Source organism: Vipera berus, assembly GCF_964194415.1.
Source record: "Vipera berus genome assembly, chromosome: Z".
Classification (NCBI taxonomy): Eukaryota; Metazoa; Chordata; class Lepidosauria; order Squamata; family Viperidae; genus Vipera; species Vipera berus.
Genome location: NC_138205.1, coordinates 64,911,648 through 64,934,011, shown reverse-complemented (window position 1 = coordinate 64,934,011; position 22,364 = coordinate 64,911,648). Strand labels below are relative to the sequence as shown.

General features: G+C 41.9%; 1 protein-coding gene across 9 annotated transcripts in view; it reads left to right on the top strand.

The window, feature by feature from the left end:
• Positions 1–22,364, top strand: part of CUL1 (cullin 1) — a 118,109-nt gene that overhangs the window by 40,306 nt on the left and 55,439 nt on the right. For all 9 annotated transcript variants that reach the window (XM_081345031.1, XM_081345028.1, XM_081345027.1 and 6 more), the window contains 3 exons: positions 16,832–16,922; positions 19,239–19,402; positions 19,963–20,125. In XM_081345031.1, coding sequence (XP_081201157.1) covers positions 16,832–16,922; positions 19,239–19,402; positions 19,963–20,125 — 418 coding nt within the window. The remainder of the gene's footprint in view (positions 1–16,831; positions 16,923–19,238; positions 19,403–19,962; positions 20,126–22,364) is intronic.

Genomic DNA, 22,364 nt, shown 5'->3' with positions numbered 1-22,364 from the left:
TGCAGCCCATGGCCCAGAGAACTCCTGTCCTCTCCCTCTGATCCAAGCAGTTATTTTATTTATTTATTTTATTATATTTATATACCGCCCTTTCCCGAAGGACTCAGGGCGGTTTACAGGGTGATTAAAACAAAAAAATACAAAAGTTAAAAACAGTTAAAAAAAAATTATATCCGTCCCTGAACAAATAAAACCCCAATTAAAATTAAAATTAAAATTCTCAGCCTGGGCCAGAGAGCTCGAAGAGCCAGGTCTTCAGGTCCCGGCGGAATGAACGGAGGTCGGGGGCAGTCCTAAGCTTCACTGGCAGCTGGTTCCAAAGGGCAGGCGCACCCAATGAGAAGGCCCTATCCCTGGGTGTTGTCCGCCGGCAATCTCTTACTGGCGGTACCCTGAGAAGACCCTCCCTGTGGGAGCGCACTGGACCAAGGGAGCTTGATGGCGGCAGCAGGTGTTCCCTCAGATAACCCGGACCCCAAGCCATTTAGGGCTTTATAGGTCATCACCAGCACCTTGAATCTCACCCGGAGGGCAACCGGGAGCCAATGCAGCTCGCGGAGTAGAGGTGTTACATGGGAGTATCGGGAAACCCCCATCACAACTCGCGCGGCCGCATTCTGCACCAGCTGAAGCCTCCGAGTGGTCCTCAAGGGCAGCCCCATGTAGAGAGCGTTGCAGTAGTCTAAACGGGAGGTCACGAGCGCATGAGTGACTGTGCATAGGGCATCTTGGTCCAGATAGGGTCGCAACTGGCACACCAGGCGAACCTGGGCAAAAGGCCCCCTGGTCACGGCTCCTATATGGTCTTCAAAATTGAGTCGTGAATCCAGGAGGATGCCCAAGTTGCGAGCCCTATCAACGGGGGGTAACACCTCACCCCCCATCGTTAGAGGTGGAATAGTCTGGTTAGCCCGAGATGCCGATATGCACAGCCACTCAGTCTTGGCGGGATTGAGACGTTATCCAAAAGATACTGCAGGAACAGGCAGAGGTGATACTCTTTGCTCTCCACTGGCCATGACGGCCGTTGTATGCTGACCTTGTAGGCCTATCGATATCTCCCCTGTGAAGGATACCTCAAGATCGGATCTCCCTCAGCCAAGGGGCTCTACAACATCCAGAGCCTCAGTGGCTTCAGCTAACCACCTGGCATTTGAAAGGCAACTCCTAGCAGAGGAGACCTAGTCATCAGGCGTGATTAATATGATTCAGGCTGCAAGATGGCCTGCGACCAATCAAATCTATGATTCCACATGGAAGGATTTCTGTAACACGTGTGGGAGACAACAATTGGATGCGGCTGCCGTTCCTGTTCCCAGAATATTGGATTACTTACTGGAGGGGCTTAAAAAGGGCTTAGCACCCAACACTATTCGCAGTGCTCTGTCCACGGTACTCACATATGGCAACTCAGAAACCTTGGCTCACCATCCCATGATGCAGTCCTTTATCAAGGGAGCAGTCAACACTAAGCCTCCGATGGTCCACAGATATCCCTCTTAGGACCTGTCCAAGGTCTTACAGGCTCTCACTTCATCTCCATTCAAGCCCATCAGAACCTCATCTTTAAGGTTTTTGACATTTAAGGTTGCCTTCCTAGTAGCCAGCACATCGGGTAGGCACATCTCGGAATTGGCAGCACTTTCTATTAGAGAGGACTTATGCATTTTTCACAAGGACAGGGTGGTCTTACCCTTAGACCCTTCATTTGTTTCCAAGGTCAACTCATTGTTTCACAGAGCACAGGAGATTGTGTTGCCAGATTTTTGTGCAGAGCCATCTCATGAATTGGAACATAAATGGCACACCTTGGACGTTCATAGAGCATTGTGTCGCTATATTAAGCGAACTGCCTCCTTTCGAAAATCTTCAATGGGTCAGAAGGTGTCTGCCTCTACTATAGGCAGATGGATTAGGGCTTGCATAGTGAGGGCGTACCAGGCACAATCCTTGCCAGCCCCAAAGTGAATTACCGCACACTCCACTCGCACTGCTGCAACTTCAGCGGCATGGGCAACACAGGCATCGATAGAGGAGATATGCAAGGTGGCAACGTGGTCGTCCCCTTCCTCATTTGTGAGACATTATAAGTTGGATAAGTTCACCTCAGCAGACACTTCATTTGGCAGGAGAGTTCTCCAAAGTGTAGTGTCAGATAGTGGGACACAGGCCCAGATGTCTTCCCGCCCATAGGAACAGTGAGGCTTTGGTGTATCCCATCTGTGGATTATCCACTCGTCATGCTGGAGAAGGGGTGTTGTCTTACACTGAATGCCTTTTCTCAGCATGACAATGGAGAATCTACTCCCCCCCCATCCATCTGGTCCTGTGTCAGGGGAAATTGAGCCACCACCTTGTATAATCATCAACTGCTACACCTTCATCGTGACTAGCTGGAGGAAGAGGTGTGTGGCAAAGGTTGATTGATTTAGTCTCTAGGGCAGAAAGGCAAGAGCAACCCATCTGTGGATTCTCCATCGTCATACTGAGAAAAGGCGTTCAGGTAAGACAATGTCCCTTTGACTGTAACTAATTTAAAACCAAATTTGAGACTTTGGTGAATGGTAATATGATGAAAAATAGATTATTATTCTGTGTATAACTGAGATAGTTAGATTTCATTGTACATAAATTATTCATTAATTTTATCTCTGTTTTAAAAATTTATTTAAATAAAAATGTTTGGGCTGGAGAAACATTAGCAGCTAAATAAATTAATCTAGAGATGAAATAATTAAAAAGATTGTAAAATTTAACATGAGAGAGCCACATTGACAACTTTAAAAATGAGCATGGCTGTGGCCATCTTCCTTATTCATTTTCGGTAGACACATTGAAAGGAGGGAGGGGGGATTGCCAGGTGCTTCACTAGTCTAAATAAACTTTTGTCCTGTGGGAACCAAGGTCATTGGCGGCTCCCAAAACTGCAGGGTGGGTGTTTCATGAAAAGCCTGCCAAGAAGATGTATTGGGGAATGTATTTGCTTGCATAACCTTAGGGGTGAGATTTCTTAACTTTGTATTGGGGAATTGTTACATGTGTCTTCAGACTTGGTTTCACTTTTGACGTGCTGATAACTTTATAACTAATAAATATGTTCTTTGAGGAATTTCCAAGCCTCAGAGTTCTGCTTTATTTGTCTCTGTCGGAACCATGACAGAGTGGTGATACTATCTTCTGGTGATACAGAATATATGTTAGTTTCTAAAACTGCTATAGTGTGGAATGCTTGGGGCATGGGTAGGGGAGGCAATTTGAATTGTTTACCCCAGGCATCTAATGGAGCTACTTGGTTTCCAGAAGGTAGAAGTTTGGAGAGTAGTTCAATTTAGACCCAAACCAATCTCTAAAACCTTGAGAGGATTGCTCCTGAACAACTTCTCTGTTTAGTAATCTTGGTGATTCATTGATTCTCTGAGGAGTTCCAGGATATGAAATTCCACAAGAAATGTCCAGTGCACTGTTGATGAAAGATGGAAGAATCTTCCTAGACATTAATGTGAATACTAAGTTTGGACTGCATGATAAATGTGCAAGAGAAACTTTCCTTAATGCAATCATTGAATGCTACATGAACAACCTTTTTAAAGATAATCCAAGTCTTACAGATAAGAAAAGGCTGCAAATACTGATATTCAGATGCAATGAAATATCAGCTGGGTTACTTTTCAGATGAAATATCAGGACCCAGTTCAAAACCTCATCCCAAGAAAGCAGGAATCTTGGAACAGTTTCATTCCAAAAGGATCTTTTATGAGGAGAAGCTGATAGCACGTATAATAGGCAGGATCTGAGGGTTTCCTGCTCAGATCAATAGGTTAGAAGAGTCCCAAGTAAACCCCACCCCAGTAGTTCAGTTTGAATGGGTCAATCCTCAGGTGTTAAGTTCTCTGTGGGAAAGGAGCTGATAACGGGGTCCATTCCCATGGTTGTGAAGAAGTTGTTGGGTCTTCTCACCTTCCCTTCCACAGTGAGAGATAAGCCAGATGGCCAGAGGCACATTCAAGGAAGAGAGAGTTCAAAGAGCAAGTTGGTAGAAACAGCAGAAAGGATACATTGTAGCAGAGCAGAGAAACATAATGCTGAGCCTTTCCCCCCTTCCCCTCAGGAGGATGGCAGAATCCTCAGAAACAAATGAAAAAGAGATGAAATAGGTCTCCCCCCAGGGAAAGAATGGGCTCTTGACATCCTGCCCCCCTTAGAAAAAAAGAGATATCCACCTGTAGAAATAAAATAGAAAAAAGGGAGAAAAGGATTAGTCTGGTTTATCTGGGTATGCAGCATGAAACTTACTAAGTAGTTGGGGGGGCGTTAACATGTTTCTGAACCCACTCGTTTTGGGAAGTTGGCAGGTGTTTCCACGCTACCAGTTATTGGGTGGAACCATGATGTTTTCTGGAATCTAGGATTTCTTTTATTTCAAAAAGCTGTTCACCTTCTACCATGATAGGAAAAGGACAAGGGGCTGCAGTGGGCCTTAAGGGTGACTGCAATTCACGTTTTAAAAGGCTGCAATGGAAAATTGGATGAACCTGTCTGAATGTTTTTGAGAGCTCCAATTATATTGTGACAGGATTGATTATTCTTTTAATGGGAAATGGTCCCACAAATTTTGGTCCTAGCTTTTTTGAGGACTGCAGGGATTTTAGGTATTTTGTTGACAGGTAAACTTTCTCTCCTACTTGAAATGGTTTGGGTTTGCTTCACTTCTTATCTGCTTGGAATTTATATGCTTCCCTAGCTTCGTCTAATGCCTTTCTCACGACTGGCCAGGTATTTTGCAATTCTGCAATCCAATCTTCAAGGAAGGGATGATTGGATCACTTGATGGGAGTTCAGGCATCAGGTTAAAACTTTGTCCTGTTGCCACCTGGAAAGGAGTGTAGCCCAGGCTGGAATGTACTGCATTGTTATAAGCGATTTCTGCGAACGGGAGTAGGTTGGTCCAATTGTCCTGCTGGTAGTTAATGAAACATCTTAGGTAGTGCTCCAGTACTAAGTTCGACTGTTCAGTCCCACCATTCATCTGCAGATGATGAATAAATGACAGCCCCTGTGTGGTCCCCAACAGTCCTAGGAATGCTTTCCAAAACTCTGGCGTGAACTATCTGATATGATTCGTTGGGCGGCTCATGAAGTTGATAAATGTGCTGGATGAAGAGCTTTGCAAGTGCCTTTGCATTGGGGATTTTTTGGCATGGGATCAAATGTACTTGTTTAGAGAACAAATCCGTCACGACCTAAATGACTGTGTTCCCCTCACTCTTTGGCAACTCCACAATAAAATCCATAGAAATTTCCCTCCAGGGCTCTGATGGGGTCGCTACTGGTTGCAACAAGCCTGGGGTCTTTCCTTGCCTTCTCTTAGCTGCAGCACAAATAGCCAAGTAACTTTCAATGTCCTTTTTTATTGACAGCCACCAAAACTGCCTTTTCACCAGGTGTAAAGTTTTTACAAATCTGAAATACACAGCTGATTTTGAATTGTGGCATAGCTGCATGAATGTCAGTCTCTGGCTTTTTGGGATTTACAGTTTTCTTCCCACCCATGGTAAACCATTGGTCATGGTGCATAGATTCTTGTGGCTTAGAAACCATTTGTCAGTTTCTAGCATTTTTTTTAATTCAATCCCTGCTTGGCTCACTAGGGGCTTTTGGAGTTTGATTTGTGCTCGGGTGGTGACTTGTGCTGCTAAGTGCTTAGATGGCATAAGTGGATCTGTTATCTTTGTTCTGTTGTTATTGTACTGGGGCAGCTAAGAAATTCATTCCTCCCAGTAAGTGTTTTAGAGTGAAATTAAACCAGTGGAAATGCTGTGACCATCTCGCTTGTTTTGGGGTAAATTTTCTGGGCGTCTTTAGTGCTACCAGGTTCTTGTGGTCAGTCCACACCTGGAAAGGAATTTTGTTCCCCTCCAGGAAATGCCACCATGTTAGAAGGGCCCATCAGACTGCATAAGCCTCCCTCTCCCAAACTGCCCACCTTTGCTCTGTCTCTGAGTTTCCTTGATGTGTATGCGCAAGGCCGCAATTTCCCTTCATCATTTCCCTGTAGCAGTACTGTCCCCACAGCTACATCGCTAGCATCATCCTGAATCACAAAAGGCTTTTCAGTGTCAGGGTGCCTTAAAACTGGTTCTGCAGAAAAGTCTTTTCAACCTTTCAAATGTGGTTTGACATTCTCCTGTCCATTTCAATGGCTAACAAGAGCCTTGGTGGAGCAGTGGGCTAATGCCTCCTTAAGTAACACCAGCTGCCTGCAATTAGTGCAGGTTCGCATTCCACCAGGCTCAAGGTTGACTCAGCCTTCTGTCCTTCCGAGGTAGGTAAAATGAGGACCCAGATTGTTGGGGGCAATTAAGCTGACTTTGTAATAATGCCGCTGGGGTGTGTGTGAAAGCCCTAATAAGCAGGCATATACATAGAATGAAGGCTACTGCTAAGCTTGTAAGCCGCCCTGAGTCTTTGGAGAAGGGCGGGATATAAATGGAATTAAAATAAAAAAATAAATAAACTTGGCTTCAGCTTCCCCTCCTCTTTGGTGTTTAGCAAGTTAGTAATCGGTAGCACAATCTGCGCAAAGTAGGGGATGAATTGCCGGTAAAAAATAGCAAATCCAAGGAAACTTTGCAATTGTTTCCTAGTGCACAGTGGGACCAATTCTAGTACAACTTTCTCAGGGTCCATCTCTATGCCATTTGGTGAGATGCGATACCCCAGGTAGTCAATTTTTTTCCTTGCGAAATTCACATTTAGACAGTTTGACATACAGGTCAGCTGCCTGGAGGTTTTTCAGTACAGCTCTGACTAATTTTATGTGCTCCTCCTTTGTTTCAGTGAATATCAGGATATTGTCCAAGTAAACAAGCACCCTTTATACATGTCATCCCGGAGCACATCATTTATTAATTGCATGAACACTACAGGTGCCTCTTGAAGGCCGAAGGGTAGAACCCTGAACTGGTAGCATCCTAATTGAAAACTGTTTGTCTCCGTCTTTAATTCTAATCCTGTAATACATCTCCCTTAAGTCCAGTTTTGAAAAGATTTTTCCTTTCGATAGGTGTGCTAGCATGTCTTTCATGAGAGGGAGGGGGTATAGGCTACTCTTGCTCACTGCGTTCAGAAATCTATAGTCCATGCAGAGGCAAAGAGTCCCGTCCTTTTCTCAAAATAGCCCGGGGGCTGCGGTCTTGGGCTTTGCTGATTGGATAAAGCCCCTTTCCAGATTTTTGTTTATGAACTTTTGCATCTCCTTTAGCTCCCATGGGCTCATAGAATACAGTTTTGGCTTGGGTAGTTTTGCTCCTGGGAGGATTTCGATGGAGCAGTCTGTGGGTCGGGGGGGCAGTTCATCAGATTTCTCCTCGCTGAACACTTCAGCTAAATCCCGGTATTCCTCTGGTATGTCCTGTAACTCTTTTCCCCCCCACCGCTGCTGCACTTTCAGAGGGGCTACCCCTAGTTCAGGGTTGAGTTGGAGTTCTTACTGCCTCTCTGTCTGGGAATCTTGAGTTCTCCTGACCTCCAGTCCACCCATGGGTTCCACTTGGTTAGCCATGCCATGCCCGGGATAAGGAGGCATTCCATGCCAGGGGTCACTACAAACATTATAGTCTATGTGATCCCCCTATTGTGAGTTGGACGGGAAATATTGCAAGAGTAGCAATGGACCCATCTATTTTTTAAAAAAATGTTTTATTGATTTTCTAGTTTTACATTTAAGCATTCAAAAACCAACGTGGCAGCTGGGCCAATCGATAATACAATAACATACAAGTATCTTCAGTACAAGTCTTAAGCTACTACATCAAATTTTTCCTCTTTTTTCCCCTCAGTATTCACTGTCTCCTGTCTAAACTAATAAAATTCTTATTAAATCAATTAAATAAAAATGACATTCTTACATTTATCAATAATTTTTGGCTTATACATATCCTTATTTTAATATTCAGTCTTTATAGATGATCAAACTCCTAATTAGTTTTCCCCAATTTTTAATTTCCCATTAATGTTTAACTTTAACATTTAGTATTTATAATTTCCAAGTTTTAAGTAACCAAAGTTCCAATTATCACAATTTATCACAAAGTCTAATATTTAGAATACACATCTTATCTATTTGGATATATTCTATTTGTCACCATCTTACATCAACTAATTGATAATACAGTATAACATTCTTATTTTCTATTAATTTCCAAATGTCTTAAATTTAGTAACCAAATTTATTCGTTTCAAAATCAAATACTTCCTCTCTTTTTCTCTTAATGTCTATTTATCTCATATTTGAGCTAGTAGTTTTAATTATATCAGCTAAGTAATATGTTTATTACATTTATCAATATATTTTACCTTATATATTATTATATATTAATTAGCTTTACATTCAATCTTTATAAACAAATCAATATTCAAATTTAACTTTTAATATTTATACTTCCAAATTTTAAAATAACCAGTTATCTTTATCTCAATTTGTAACAAAATCTAGTATTCAAAGTACGTATCTTGTCAAATCGAGTATATTCTATTTTAATCCTTACTAATACATCAAAGCCCCAATTTTTTTCAGCTTTATTCTAGCTTTCTTTCTTTGCCAACTCACCTTCCATATCTGTGCTTTTAAATTATTGTATAGATCTCCCTCTATTATTATATATATTGTTTGAAATAAGAAAGTCCACCCAATCACCATTTTTTTGAAGGAGCTAACAAATCGTCTCTCTATTTTTCTCTCTTGGCGTAGTTGTCCTGAAATGTTTATCTTCTCTTTGGTCTGTTCTTCCTCTTGATCCTCAGGTTTCTTCTGGTTTATATATAAAGTCTTTTCCGTTTTCAAAGTTGTCAATCCCTTTTCTGAGTTTTCCGTTAACTGTGTTTGTTGATCAGTTGAATCTTCTATCATAGTATTTGATTGCTCCATTTCTTCTATTATATTCTGTGTAGTTAATTCTTTGGTTGTAATCAAAGCTTGGGTTAGTATATCTTGTTCTTTTCTATACCCTCTTATGTCATCAGTGGCTTTAAGAATAGTTTCATGAATTGCTTTCAGCATAAATAAAATCTCTTCCTGATCTTCATCTTAATAGTGTGAATTAAAAGCTTTACAATCAGTGAATGAAAATAATTTTATCATTGAGAATAGAACACAGCTGGGCTTCTCACAGCTGATTGCCAAGGTTACAAAAGTCTTATCTATACTCTGGGCTTCAAGTCAAGTCTCTTCTAGACAGTAACATCCGCACTGCTTTATATGTGCTTGGTGGTAAGTTTGACTTCGGCTGTCTGCAGCCTAGTGATGAGCCATATTGCTATGGCTGTCCTTTCATTCACTGATTTGGAGGGCTGCACTGGATCAAGTGGAAGGGCTCCTGTGATCAAGCGGGAATCCCCTCCTTGCTGGTTGCCCCTACAGGGCGACTTTCGATCCTTTCCATGGTACCCCAGTGATGCGAAATTGGATGTGGAAGATGGAGCTCAGCTTCCAAATGTTCGAGGTGGCTGCGGCAGCAAACCAGAAGTCTGCAATGGACCCATCTAATTGACCGAATGAGATTGGTTTCTTCAGCCTACTCATCGGAATCCCTAAATTCCCCACTAAAGTTGGGCTTATGAGGCAATGGGTGTAGCCAGAGTTATTAGTGCTCTTGAGTGTCACCATCTCAGGCATTCTGGGGCTAAATAGTTCTACTGTCCTGGTGAGTGGTGCAGTGGGTCCACTTACAGGGGTTCGTCCTCCAAGTTGTCATCTGATGACTCTCTTGGTGGTGTTGGAGTTCCCTTCCCCTGCTTTGATGGAGTTGGGAACTTGACAACCTCCACACTTTTCATGGCCTTCTCCTTTGGCTTCATCAGGCTCTTCCCAGGCTTTCTGACTAGCATTCGGTCAGGCTTCTGGATGGGAGTATGTGAACGGCATTCGGTGGCACGGTGTCCTTCCTTTCCACACTTGAAACATCCTGTTGTCCTTGGGCTAGTTGGTGCTTGCTTCGTTGGTTCACAGGGTGGCTCTGCTGGTGATTTCCCCAAGATCTTCTTTCCTCTAGCTCAATCAATCTCTGCTTCCTTGGCCAGGATGTACCAATTTTTGGAGCCAGTTAGGGTCCCCTCGAGGGATGCAGGCATCATACAAGTCATAGTTCAGGCCATCTTTGAAATTTATTTTTATTTATTTTAATCCCATTTATATCCCGCCCTTCTCCGAAGACTCAGGGCGGCTTACAATTTAAGCACAAATCAATGTGCTTAGCAATGGCCTTCATTCTATGTATATGCCTGCTTATTAGGGCTTTCGCGCCCCCCCCCCCCAGCGGCATTATTACAAAGTCAGCTTATTGCCCCCAACAATCTGGGTCCAGAGCTCGGTGTATTCTGCCATGGGCCGTTGCCCTTGCCTGACAGTTCTGATGTGTTCCAGCGCTTTCCGAGCAGCCATGGGGTCTTCAAATCTGCGTCTGAGGGCTGCCATGAATTGATTGAAATTCTGGAGTTCTGGGGCATTGGCATCTTGGAGATCCGCTACCCAGTCTGCTGCGGTGCCATCTAGGGCTGCTTGGACAATCCGTATTTGGCCGCGATCACTTGGTATGTCTCGGCCATATTCCTCCATGTAGTTCAACACTTGGGTCAGGAAAAATCCCAGCCAGCATGGCTCCCCGCAGTCCTTCACTCCTAGCGACAGGAACTTTTGGATGGATCGATACCCCTTCTTCCACCTGTGTTGGTGTCCATCTCCATCAGCCAGTGCGACTCGCCCGAGGGTGGCAGTGGCGGTAGCAACGGCTGCTTCTTCCATGGCGCTGGAAGGGCCTGGGACTGTTGGTTCACACGCACACCCCTTCAACTGTTTCTTCGACTGAACCTGGGTTAACGGTTCCCTGGCATGGGTTGGCTTTCTCTTCCTTCATGGAATGAAAGGTGACTCAGCATGTTGATAGCTTGCTCCAGGAACCAGCTGGAACGGGGTGGTCAGTTGTCCTCGTCTTCACTAAGGCAAAACCTTCCAACCCAGCTGATGACTGCTGCATCTAAGCATCACTTTCCTGGATCTCTTCTCTCAGTCCTCCTTCTTCCCGACACCTATCGACAACCTGGGTTTGTACTGGTGTTCCACGACTACTACCTTGTCCAACGAGCTCGAGGATTGAGAACTGTATTGGCTGGGCTCTGCTTGGTGGAAGAGCTCTTCCCTCTCCGTTCAGACATTGTTTCCTTAGCCGCTCCAGCAAGGGTCTTCCTTCCGGGTTGACTATTACTGCAGATCCTGCCTAATGTCAGGTCCCAGTTCAAAACCTCATCCCAACAAAGCAGGACTCTTGGAACAGTTTCATTTCAAAAGGAATTTTGAATAGTAGGCATAATAGGCAGGATCTGAGGGTTTCCTGCTCAGATCAATAGGTTAAAGGAGTCCCAAATAAACCCCACCCCAATAGTTCAGTTTGAATGGGCCAATCCTCAGGTGTTAAGTCCACTGTGGGAAAGGAGCTGATAACCAAGTCCGTTCCCGTGGTTGTGAAGATGTTGTTGGGTCTTCGCACCTTCCCTTCCGCAGCGAGAGATAAGCCAGATGGCCAGAGGTACATTCCTTTCTCACCCCAAGGTAACATCAAGAGAGAGAGAGTGTTCAAAGAGCAAGTTGGTAGAAACAGCAGAAAGGATACATTGTAGCAAAGCAAAGAAATATAACTCTGAGCCTTCCCCCCTCCCCCTTAGGAGAATGGCAGAACCCTCAGAAAGAAATGAAGAAAAAATGAAATAGTTTTTTTCCCCCCCCCGGAAGAGAAAGGGTTCTGACATAAACTCCCTCCTTCACCTTAACTTGGCTGGATGATGTGAACTGCTGAGCAAAATGTCCTGCAGTATTATCTGTGTTTGATTCTGTGGATCTTGAGAACATTTTGTGGAATGAACTGTGGATCAGCAAAAATTTTTTATAAAGGGTAAGATTATAAAGGGGGACGTGGTGGCTCAGTGGGTTAGGACGCTGAGCTTGTCGATCAGATGGTCAGCAGTTGGGTCGAATCCCAAGTGCCACGTAACAGAGTGAGCGCCTGTTACTCATCCCAGCTTCTGCCAACTTAGCAGTTTGAAAGCATGTAAAAAAAATTCAAGTAGAAAAATAGGGACCACTACGGTGTGAAGGTAATAGCGTTCCGTGCGCCTTTGGCATCTAGTCATGCCGGCCACATGACCACAGAGACGTCCTCGGAGAAGCGCTGGCTCTTTGGCTTTGAAACGGAGATAAGCACCTGCCCCTAGAGTTGGAAATGACTAGCATGCATGTGCGGGGGAACCTTTACCTTTACCTAAGATTATAAAAATACTTAAAAATATTTTTCTCGGTAAAGTGGAATTACGCGGGAAGAGCCGCGGCTGCTGTGCCCTCCCTCTGGCCTTTTGAGACCCCAGCACAGTACAGTGGTACCTCGGTACTCATCATTAATTGGTTCCAGGAGGAGCTATGAGTACCAAAAATGTTGAATACCAAAACAAATATTTCCCATAAGGAATAATGTAGTGAGTCATAAAGCAGCCAACATCAATAAGTTCTAGCTTGTGCGTCAATTACCAAATAATGAGTACAGGACAAAATGCAGTTGAGTACCAATGTACTACTGTAGTGCAACTTTTACAGCTTGGCAGCCCAGCTGGGGGGGGAGAGGGGGCCACGTGAGTGGTGGGCTGGTGCCTGTGTGTGCATGCGCACAGCTCAACTTGCCCAAGTTGGCCTGGTTCTGAATAGGCCATGGCCCAGTAGTGGGCCACGGCCCAGGATTGGAGACTCCCCTGTGTGGTGCAAGCAGTGGCAGTTAACTTTGGAGACTGGCAGGTCTGAAATGCCTTAGTGGGTGCAACGAAAAGGTCTATAGGCCAAGTTGCATGGTAATTATTAGTGCTAGACCACCAGCAAAAAGAATTGCCAAAGGGCATGCCCTATTTTTGTCTTGCTCTCAATGTTGGCTTTGTCCCCTGGGGTCTATTTGCCCTGTGAACTGTAGTTTTCAGAATCATAAGCTAGGGCTATCCATGGACTTTCCTTTCCTTTTCTTTCCTATCTGGCAGTATGTAGAACTTGGAGAGAATGGGAGCTTGGATCTGAACTATTGTGAATGCTTCATTATGGGAGGGGAAATTTCTTATGTCTTTGAAGAAGCACTGTGTGCCTTCTGTATAAGGAACCACTCTCGGATTCAATAATTTTAAACTGCTAAGACTCCAGCTTTCTCTGGAAGAGAAGATAATGAGTCAGTAGCTATTTTCAGTCAGGACTTAGATGTGGGCATGGATTAAAAATTTAATTGTTTGCTCTTATTTCTAACCTTTTGTGGGACTTAAACAGGAACTTGCTGGTCCAGACATGTCAAACACAAGGCCTGGGGGCCGGATTCGGCCCACAAAGTGGTTTCATGTGGCCTGCAAAGCCACCCTGGAAACAGTGAGGGAACGGCCGCCGCTGCCTTGGCCCCAGCCCAGGCCAGACGGGAGCCAATGTACAATTTCATGGTGGTCATCTATGCTGAAATACATTCAGTCTTAGTACCACAAGACCATCTGGAAACAGCAAGGGACCGGCCCCTGCTGCATCAACACTGCCCCCTGGGCACACACTGGGGAGGTATCACCTTTTGTGAGGAATGAAGAAATGTACCATCACCTGGAAGTGGCCAGCACATGGCTCTGCCTACTTCGGGCAGGCTAGGGGCTGGGCAGCGTTGTGCTTCTCTTCAGATTCATGCCACCCAGTTCAGCCTCTTGGCACTGTGAGGAGAGCAGACCGCTGCCTGCCAAAACTGGGCAGGCTGGGGGCTGGGCAGCATTGTGCAGGTAACATCAACTCTCCCGCTGCTCATGGCATCCCCTACCCCAGAGCCCACCAAGCCACATATGTGAAGTAGGCGAGGGCCATGTGCTGGCCACTTCCAGGCGATGGTGCATTTTTTCATTCCTCACGAGGATGACACTTCCCCAACTGTGTTTCTTGCCTGTTTTTCTCCCTCCCTCATCTCAAATATTTTTCCACCACTCTGTTCGAAGGAAGGAAGGAGAGGGTCTGAGGGAAGTCCTGCCTTAGGACCACTCGGAGGCTCCAACAGGTGCAGAATGCAGCCGCGAGAGTTGTGTTGGGAGTCTCCCGATACTCCCATGTTACTGCTCCGTGAGCTGCATTGGCTTCCAGTTGCCTTCCGGGTGAGATTCAAGGTGCTGGTAATGACCTGTAAAGCCCTACATGGCATGGGTCCGGAGTACCTTAGGGAGCACCTGCGGCCGGCATCAACTTCCCTCCGCCCAGTGCGCTCCCACAGAGAGGGCCTCCTCAGGGTGCCACCGGTTAGAGAATGCCGACTGGTGGCCCCCAGGGGGAGGGCGTTCTCTTTGGGTGCGCCTGACCTGTGGAACTGTTTACTGGTTGAGCTCCGGACGGCTCCCGACCTTCGCTCCTTCCGACGTGATCTAAAAACCTATTTGTTTGAACAAGCCGGCCTGGTCTGATGGGTTTGGGTTTTAATTATTGTTTTTAAGTAATTTATTTATTGTATTTGGGCACTATGGTTTAATCTGTTCTTAATTTTTGTATTTTGGTATTTATTGCCCTGTTCACCACCCTGAGTCCTTCGGGAGAAGGGCGGTATACAAATTAAATAAAATAAATAAATAAAATAAATAAATTAGTCCTGCCCTGCTGCCCTCTCACCATCCCCTTGCCCCCTCCCCCTGACCTATCCTGGGAGGTCTCCCATCCTATTGCTAAGGAAGCTTTGGATGCAAAGCCAGGTCTCCTCACATGGAGAGGCCTTGTACCCATCATGAGCAACCTGGCTAAGGAGAGCAAGCAGAACAGCAGCAGCCTTGAGGAGGAGGTAAGTGCAGCTGGGCGCCCCCTTCGGGAAGTGGGGCTGGGCTTAGTGCCGCAGGTGCTTGAGGGCTGGGCTGGGCATTTCACCTCTGCACCACCGTCCACTCCCCCACCCCGCATGGCCTGAAAGGAACAGTGAGGCTCCACCAGTGGACCAACCATGCCTTGGCACTTGTCCCGGTCCCATTCTCCTTCTGCCAGAGACCCTCAGATCTGTCCCACTGCTGTCCAGGCCCCCATAGGTACTCTTGACGCGAATGATGTAGAGCTGGCCATGCCCACCCAGTAGGCCACACATATTCCAGCCACGCCTACCCAGTAGGCCGTGCCCACCCTGGCCACACCTACCCAGCTTTCTGAGGGCAACCACAATGCTGATGCAACCCTCAATGAAATTGTGTTTGACACCCCTGTGCTAGTCTGACTGAATTATTTTGTGTTCTTAATAGACTGTAGTGCCCTTTGGAACTCTTGCAAGAATTGAAGGTTGGAGACAATTTTACAGTAATTCTTTTCCTTCCTGAGCAGACAGGTAGTTTTCACTTACAACCACAATTGAGCCCAAAATTTCTGTTGCTAAGCGAGATGGTTATTAAGTGAATTTTGCTCCATTTTATGACTTTCTTGTCCCAGTTGTTAAGTGAATCACTGTTAAGTTAATAGCACAGTTGTTAAGTGAATCTGGCTTCAACATTGACTTTGCATAGCAGAAGGTTGCAAATGGTGCTAACATGCCCCTGGGACATTGCAATTGTCATAAATATGAAACAGTTTACAGGCATCTGAATTTTGATCATGTGACCATGGGGATGCTGCAATGGTTGTAAGTTTGAAAACGGTCATAAGTCACTTTTTTCAGGGCCTTTATAACTTTGAATGGTCACTAAACAAACTGTAAGTCGAAGTACCTGTATTTCTAATTGATGCGTATGGATATGAAAAGACCAATGAAGCCCTAAGATACTGCATTTTGGAGCACCTTTGAGCTCAGTTTATCCTCTATCGTTTTTATCATCCACATGAAGTCATTTGATGCTTTGGAGTACAGTATCATCAATATGTTGTTAATATCTAGTTGTATTTCTTTATCATATTTAATAACTCATGTGTACATAGTATTTAATAGTTAAATTTTAATGTTAAACCCCAGTAATTAAAAAAACTGAAATGCAAAAATTCTAACCTCATAAAGAGCTGAATGTATTAACCTGAGGTCTGTTGCAATACGTTGTGGATAATAATAGGCCATAGTTAGTCAAAAATGTTTCAATTATCTCATTAGTAAAGGTAAAGTTTCCCCCGCACATGCGTGCTAGTCGTTTCCGACTCTAGGGGCCGGTGCTCATCTCCGTTTCAAATCCGAAGAGCCAGCGCTTGTCCGAGGACGTTTCTGGTCATGTGGCCAGCATGACTAGATGCCAAATGCTGTTACCTTCCCACCGTAGTGGTCCCTATTTTTCTACTTGCATTTTTACATGCTTTCAAACTGCTAGGTTGGCAGAAGCTGGGACGAGTAACAGGCGCTCACTCTGTTACGCAGCACTCGGGATTCGACCCGCCAAACTGCTGACCTTCTGATCGACAAGCTCAGCGTCCTAACCCACTGAGCCACCGCGTCCCTAATTATCTCATTAATGTACCATTAATAAAGGGATTTTGTATGGCATGTACTTTAAAAAAAAATGAGCTGAAGACCAAAAGTAAGTTTTATTTATTTGAATATTTTTTTAAACAATTCAAATTATTCTTCCCCGGTATTTTATGTAAAATTATTACATTAATATATTAATTTTCTTCTATTTTATTAAACATAATATTTTGGTGCAACGTTTGGAAGGAATCTAGGGATCACATCTGAGGGTTTGGGGCACTGCATGCCACCCAGGTACTCATAGTATCCTATTTACTACAAAAAGATCCATTATATTATTGGAGTGATTAATTTGTATATTTGTCCAATTCATATTTTCAAAGGTTACAAATGCTGTGTTGAAGCTGATTGAAAAAGAAAGAAATGGTGAAACCATCAATACAAGACTGATCAGTGGAGTTGTGCAATCTTATGGTAAAATTAATATTAATTGATTGTTGGTATTTTTTGTTTTATTTTCTTTATCCCATTGTAATGATTACAGCTTGGTTTATATTCAGTCCCTTCTTGTTTCTTTGTAAAGGAATTTGAAATGTGTAATATTTGTATCTTTTCCATATCTACAACATTATATATATATATATATATATATATATATATATATATATATATATATATATATATATATATATATATAGCCTGATCAGATGTCCACTTTGAGTTCCTTTTGTTTACCTTTCTTACTTTAATCCTGTCATATCTCACAAGTGGATTTTTTTTCTTGTTTTTTGTTTGTCTCCTCTTAAGAATTTCATTAGTTTCACATATTGCCTTTTGTAAATCAAGACAATAAAACTTTCCACTCAACTTGTATGTATTCTTTAATTAAGACATTTATTGATTTCATTTGTAAATCCACTGTAGCATCTTTTTCCATATCACTTTTTTAAAAATCCAAATCCACATTCAAATCAGTGTTTGCTTTATTCAGTAAAATTTGTTGTTCTTCTTAATCCTCAGTTATAGTATTAGATAGTCTTGTAAGTGATTTCTGAGAACACTGTTTCCAAACATCCTTACTTTCTTCTATACTCAAATAGTACAAGTAGTCCTCAACTTAACAACAGTTTAGTGACCTTTAGTGACCGTTCAAAGTTACAATGGCACTGAAAAAAGTGACTTATCACCGTTTTTCACACTTACAACCTTTGTAGCATCCCAATGATCATGTGATCAAAGTATTTTAAACATCCCACTGGGATGTTTTCATTCTTTTATATCTATATTGTTCCTTTTCAAAATCAACACCTAAGACCACTTTTTGCTGTTTCCAAAAATTAAGGCTTTTCTTTTCAATCATATTTACATAGATATTTACTGGGTCATAAAATTTGTTCATTTCTGTATTCAGAAATAAACAAAATGCTAGAAAAAGAACAAAAACCTTATTTGTTTTGCTACAAATAGGCTTTTTTCTATATTTAATAAGATAAATAAAACATTAATAAAACAATAGATAAAAACAATGCAAAACCATATATTAACATATAGTTTCTTAGGCATACATGGATGTATATAATTTTATATGATTATTTCAATAAATGATTACCATGTTTCACTATAATTGTCCTTTCATAATCTGTTATCTGTAAACAACTTACAAATCATGAGTGACATCAATCTGCTGGGTAATTGGGGCGATACTTTTTTCTCCAATGTTTCCAGAAATAAAGCTGCAGAAAATTCACTTTCATTGTCCAGCTGTCAGTTTCCATGTAATAATTCAAAATAAGGTGTGCGTCTAAAATGTTCAGCTTCATCTTAAATTCAGCTTAATGCTTCATCTCAGAATTTTCAGATATAGAAAATATTTTGGACTTATCAGAACCCATTAAGTTTATATTTAAAAGGAATGAGTAAATCATGATGTTGGTGGAGATATAAAATAGAATAACACTTCATTAAAGCACACTTTTTTTTCCTGGACTTCTGCTTGTGAACAAACTGTGCAGGAAACATGAAAAAAAAATCACTTCCTTTGCTTTCCATTCAAGTATCCCCATTTTTCATGAGAAACAAGTGGGGAAAATCATGGTTTTTTTTTCTGCTGCCTTGATTTTGTAAACATGAAAAATTAAATGGAAGGTAACAGCTGGTCATTAATTTAGAGATCTGCCTATCTCTAGTCTAAGGTTTGTGGAAAACTTTCTACTATGTAGTGAAGGTCACATGATGTTTTTCATAGGATTGAGTTAACTAATATCACTTCACACTTTCCTGTTACATTTTCTTTTGTTAAATGTAGATTTAGATCCTGTATAACAGGTAAAATTTAATAAACTTCAACAGTATTTGAAATTAGATTTATTTAATCTTAATAATTCCTTTGATGAAGCATCCCTATTATGAATAAATCATGTCTGGAACTTATTTCTAAGAAGATATACATGGGATTAGACTGCAATTTGTGAAATAATAGCCACACTTTTATTTTGGCTTCAGGAAGAAAAACATTATTTTGTTCTTGCAGCCTTCTCTGCAGTCATTCAAATTTAACTTATTTTTAAAAATTATATAATTGTGCATTTAAATAATATCTTAGATGCTATATTATAATTTATAGCCTGCATTTAAATTGTCCTTTTCTATCCTATTAAACTTTTATTAAAAGTTGAACACTTTTAAATGAGGTAAAATTCCATTATATCTGCTAAATGAAATCTGTGCAATTTTAGTAAACTTATCCTAAAATTAATTTTGTGGCTTTTTTTTAAATTTGTGTGCTTTTAGTGGAGCTGGGACTGAATGAAGATGATACTTTTGCTAAAGGGCCTACATTGACTGTATATAAAGAGTCTTTTGAATCTCAATTTCTTGCTGACACAGAAAGATTCTATACAAGAGAGAGCACTGAATTTTTGCAACAAAATCCAGTTACAGAATACATGAAAAAGGTACTATAGTTATATTGCAAGTTCCTGGTTCTAAAAATAATTGGTACTATATTTGAAGTAGGAATTTAAGCACCTCTTTTGCCTGGTAGTTGCTGAACTGCAGGTAGGAGCTAGCTACAAAGCTAAATATACATATAGCGAGTATAGTGTGTTTTTCCTTGGCCTTGTTTAACTAAAGCTATGGGATTTAGATCCAATATTGAGGTATTAAGAAATAAAAGAACTGAAATAATTCTTAACTGCAAACAGAAGGAAATGTCTGAAACATTTCAGCTATTTCAAGAATGAAAATAATAAACATGGAATCTTGAAATATTTAACATAGTTTTAAAATCTCAGAAAAAGTTGGCCAGCTCTGGAAGCTTTTGTGTATTGTATTTCCATTCAAGTGTAGTTATACACCTATTTTATAAGTTCTATAAACAGCTAGCTTGAACCTGGAATTTGTGTAACTGTTCCATGGAGCAGTTACAATGCATTTACAGTGCCTTTTTAAAACAAGAGTTGTATTTTAAATTATTTTACATTTGGAATTTAGACAACTTGTATTTATTTTACAGGCAGAGGCTCGTCTTTTGGAAGAACAGCGTAGGGTTCAGGTATACCTACATGAGAGCACACAAGATGAACTAGCACGGAAATGTGAACAAGTACTAATTGAAAAACACTTAGAAATCTTCCATACAGAATTTCAGAACTTATTGGATGCTGACAAAAATGAAGGTGAACTTTCCCATGTTTAATGATAGTTAATAAATTATGAATTGAAGGTTGAGCTTGTTTCCATATGATTTACATTATTGATATGATTTGGAAATAATTTCTCATCATCATCTACCCACCAAGAATTAACTGATTGCAGCTGGGTAATGTCAAATATGAAAGTATTTTGGTTTCTCAGTGAATGTTTTCATTAATTTGTGAGAAATTAAAGTTATGCTCTTATGAAAAATATTAACTTTGATTATTATTATTGATCGCCTTGCAGTCCAAGGGACTCGCAGGAGTCTTCTCCAGCACCATAGTTCAAAGGCTTCAATTCTTTGGCGCTCAGCCTTTCTTATGGTCCAACTTTCACAGCCATACATTGCAACTGGGAAGACCATAGCCTTGACTATACACACTTTTGTTGGCAGGGTGATGTCTCTGCTTTTTAGTGTGCTGTCTAGATTTTTCCATAGCTTTCCTCCCCAGGAGCAAGCATCTTTTAATTTCTTGGCTGCAGTCCCCGTATGCGGTAATCTTGGAGCCCAGAAAAATAAAATCTGTCACTACCTCCATTTCTTCCCCATCTATTTGCACGGAATTGAGAGGGCCGGATGCCATGATCTTGGTTTTCTTAATGTTTAGTTTCAACCCAACTTTTGCACTCTCCTTCTTCACTCGCAACAAGAGGCTCTTTAGTTCCTCTTCACTTTCTGCCATTAGAGTGGTATCATCTGCATATCTTAGGTTGTTGATATTTCTCCCGGCAATTTTAATTCCAACTTTTGATTCATCTAGCCCTGCCTTTCTCGTGATGTGCTCTGCATATAAGTTAAACAGGCAGGGTGACAGTATACAGCCTTGCCAGACTCCTTTCCCAATTTTGAACCAATCAGTGGTTCCGTATCCAGTTCTCACTGTTGCTTCTTGACCCGCATATAGGTTTCTCAAGAGACAAATAAGATGGTCTGGTACTCCCATCTCTTTAAGAACTTGCCACACACACTTTGTTGTGATCCACACAATCAAAGGCTTTAGCACAGTCAATGAAGCAGAAGTAGATGTTTTTCTGGAACTCCCTAGCTTCCTCCATGATCCAGCATATGTTTACAATTTGATCTCTCGTTCCTCTGCCTCTTCGAAATCCTGCCTGTACTTCTGGTAGTTCTTGATCCACATACTGCTGGAGTCTAGCTTATAGGATTTTAAGCATAACTTTACTAGCATGTGAAATGAGTGCAATGATGCAATAGTTTGATCATTCTTTGGCACTGCCTTTCTTTAGAATTGGAATGTAAACTGATCTTTTCCAATCCTGTGGCCACTGTTGAGTTTCCCAAATTGGCTGGCAAATTGAGTGCAGCACTTTTATTGCATCATCTTTTAAGATTTTGAATAGCTCAACTGGAATATTGTTACCTCCACTAGCTTTCTTGTTGCTCAGCTTTCCTAAGGCCCATTTCACTTCACATTCTAGGATGTCTGGCTCGAGGTCAGTGATCACCTCATCGTAGTTATCAGGGACGTTAAGCTCATTCTTGTATAGTTCTTCTGTGTAATTTTGCCACCTCTTCTTAATCTCTTCTACCTCTGTTAGGTTCTTTCCATTTTGGTCCTTTATCATGCCCATTTTTGCAAGAAATGTTCCCTTCATCTCCAATTTTCTTGAAGAGATCTCTAGTCCTCCCTATTCTATTGTTTTCTTCTATTTCTTTGCACTGTTCATTTAAGAAGGCATTCTTTTCTAGCTATTCTCTGGAATTCTGCATTCAATTGGGTGTATCTTTCTTTTTCTCCTTTGCCTTTCGCTTCCCTCCAGTCCTCAGCTATTTGCAAAGCTTCCTCAGACAGCCATTTCTTGCATTTCTTTTTCTTTGGGATGGTTTTAGTTGCTACTTCTTGTACAATGTTGCGAACCTCCATCCATAGTTCTTCAGGTACTCTGTCTATCAACACATTTCTGTGTTGACCATCTGGTAATGTCCATGTGTAGAGCAGTCTCTTGGGTTGTTGGAAAAGAGTGTTTGCTATGACCATCGTATTCTCTTGACAAAATTCTATCAGCCTGTGCCGTGCTTCATTTTGTACTCCAAGGCCAAACTTGCCTGTTATTCTGGTTATCTTTTGGCTTCCTACTTTAGCATTCCAATACCCCACATGATAAGGACATCATTATGATAAGGACATCATTTTTTAGTGTTAGTTCTATAAGGTGCTGTAGGGCTTCATAGAACCGGTCAGTTTCATCCTCTTCAGC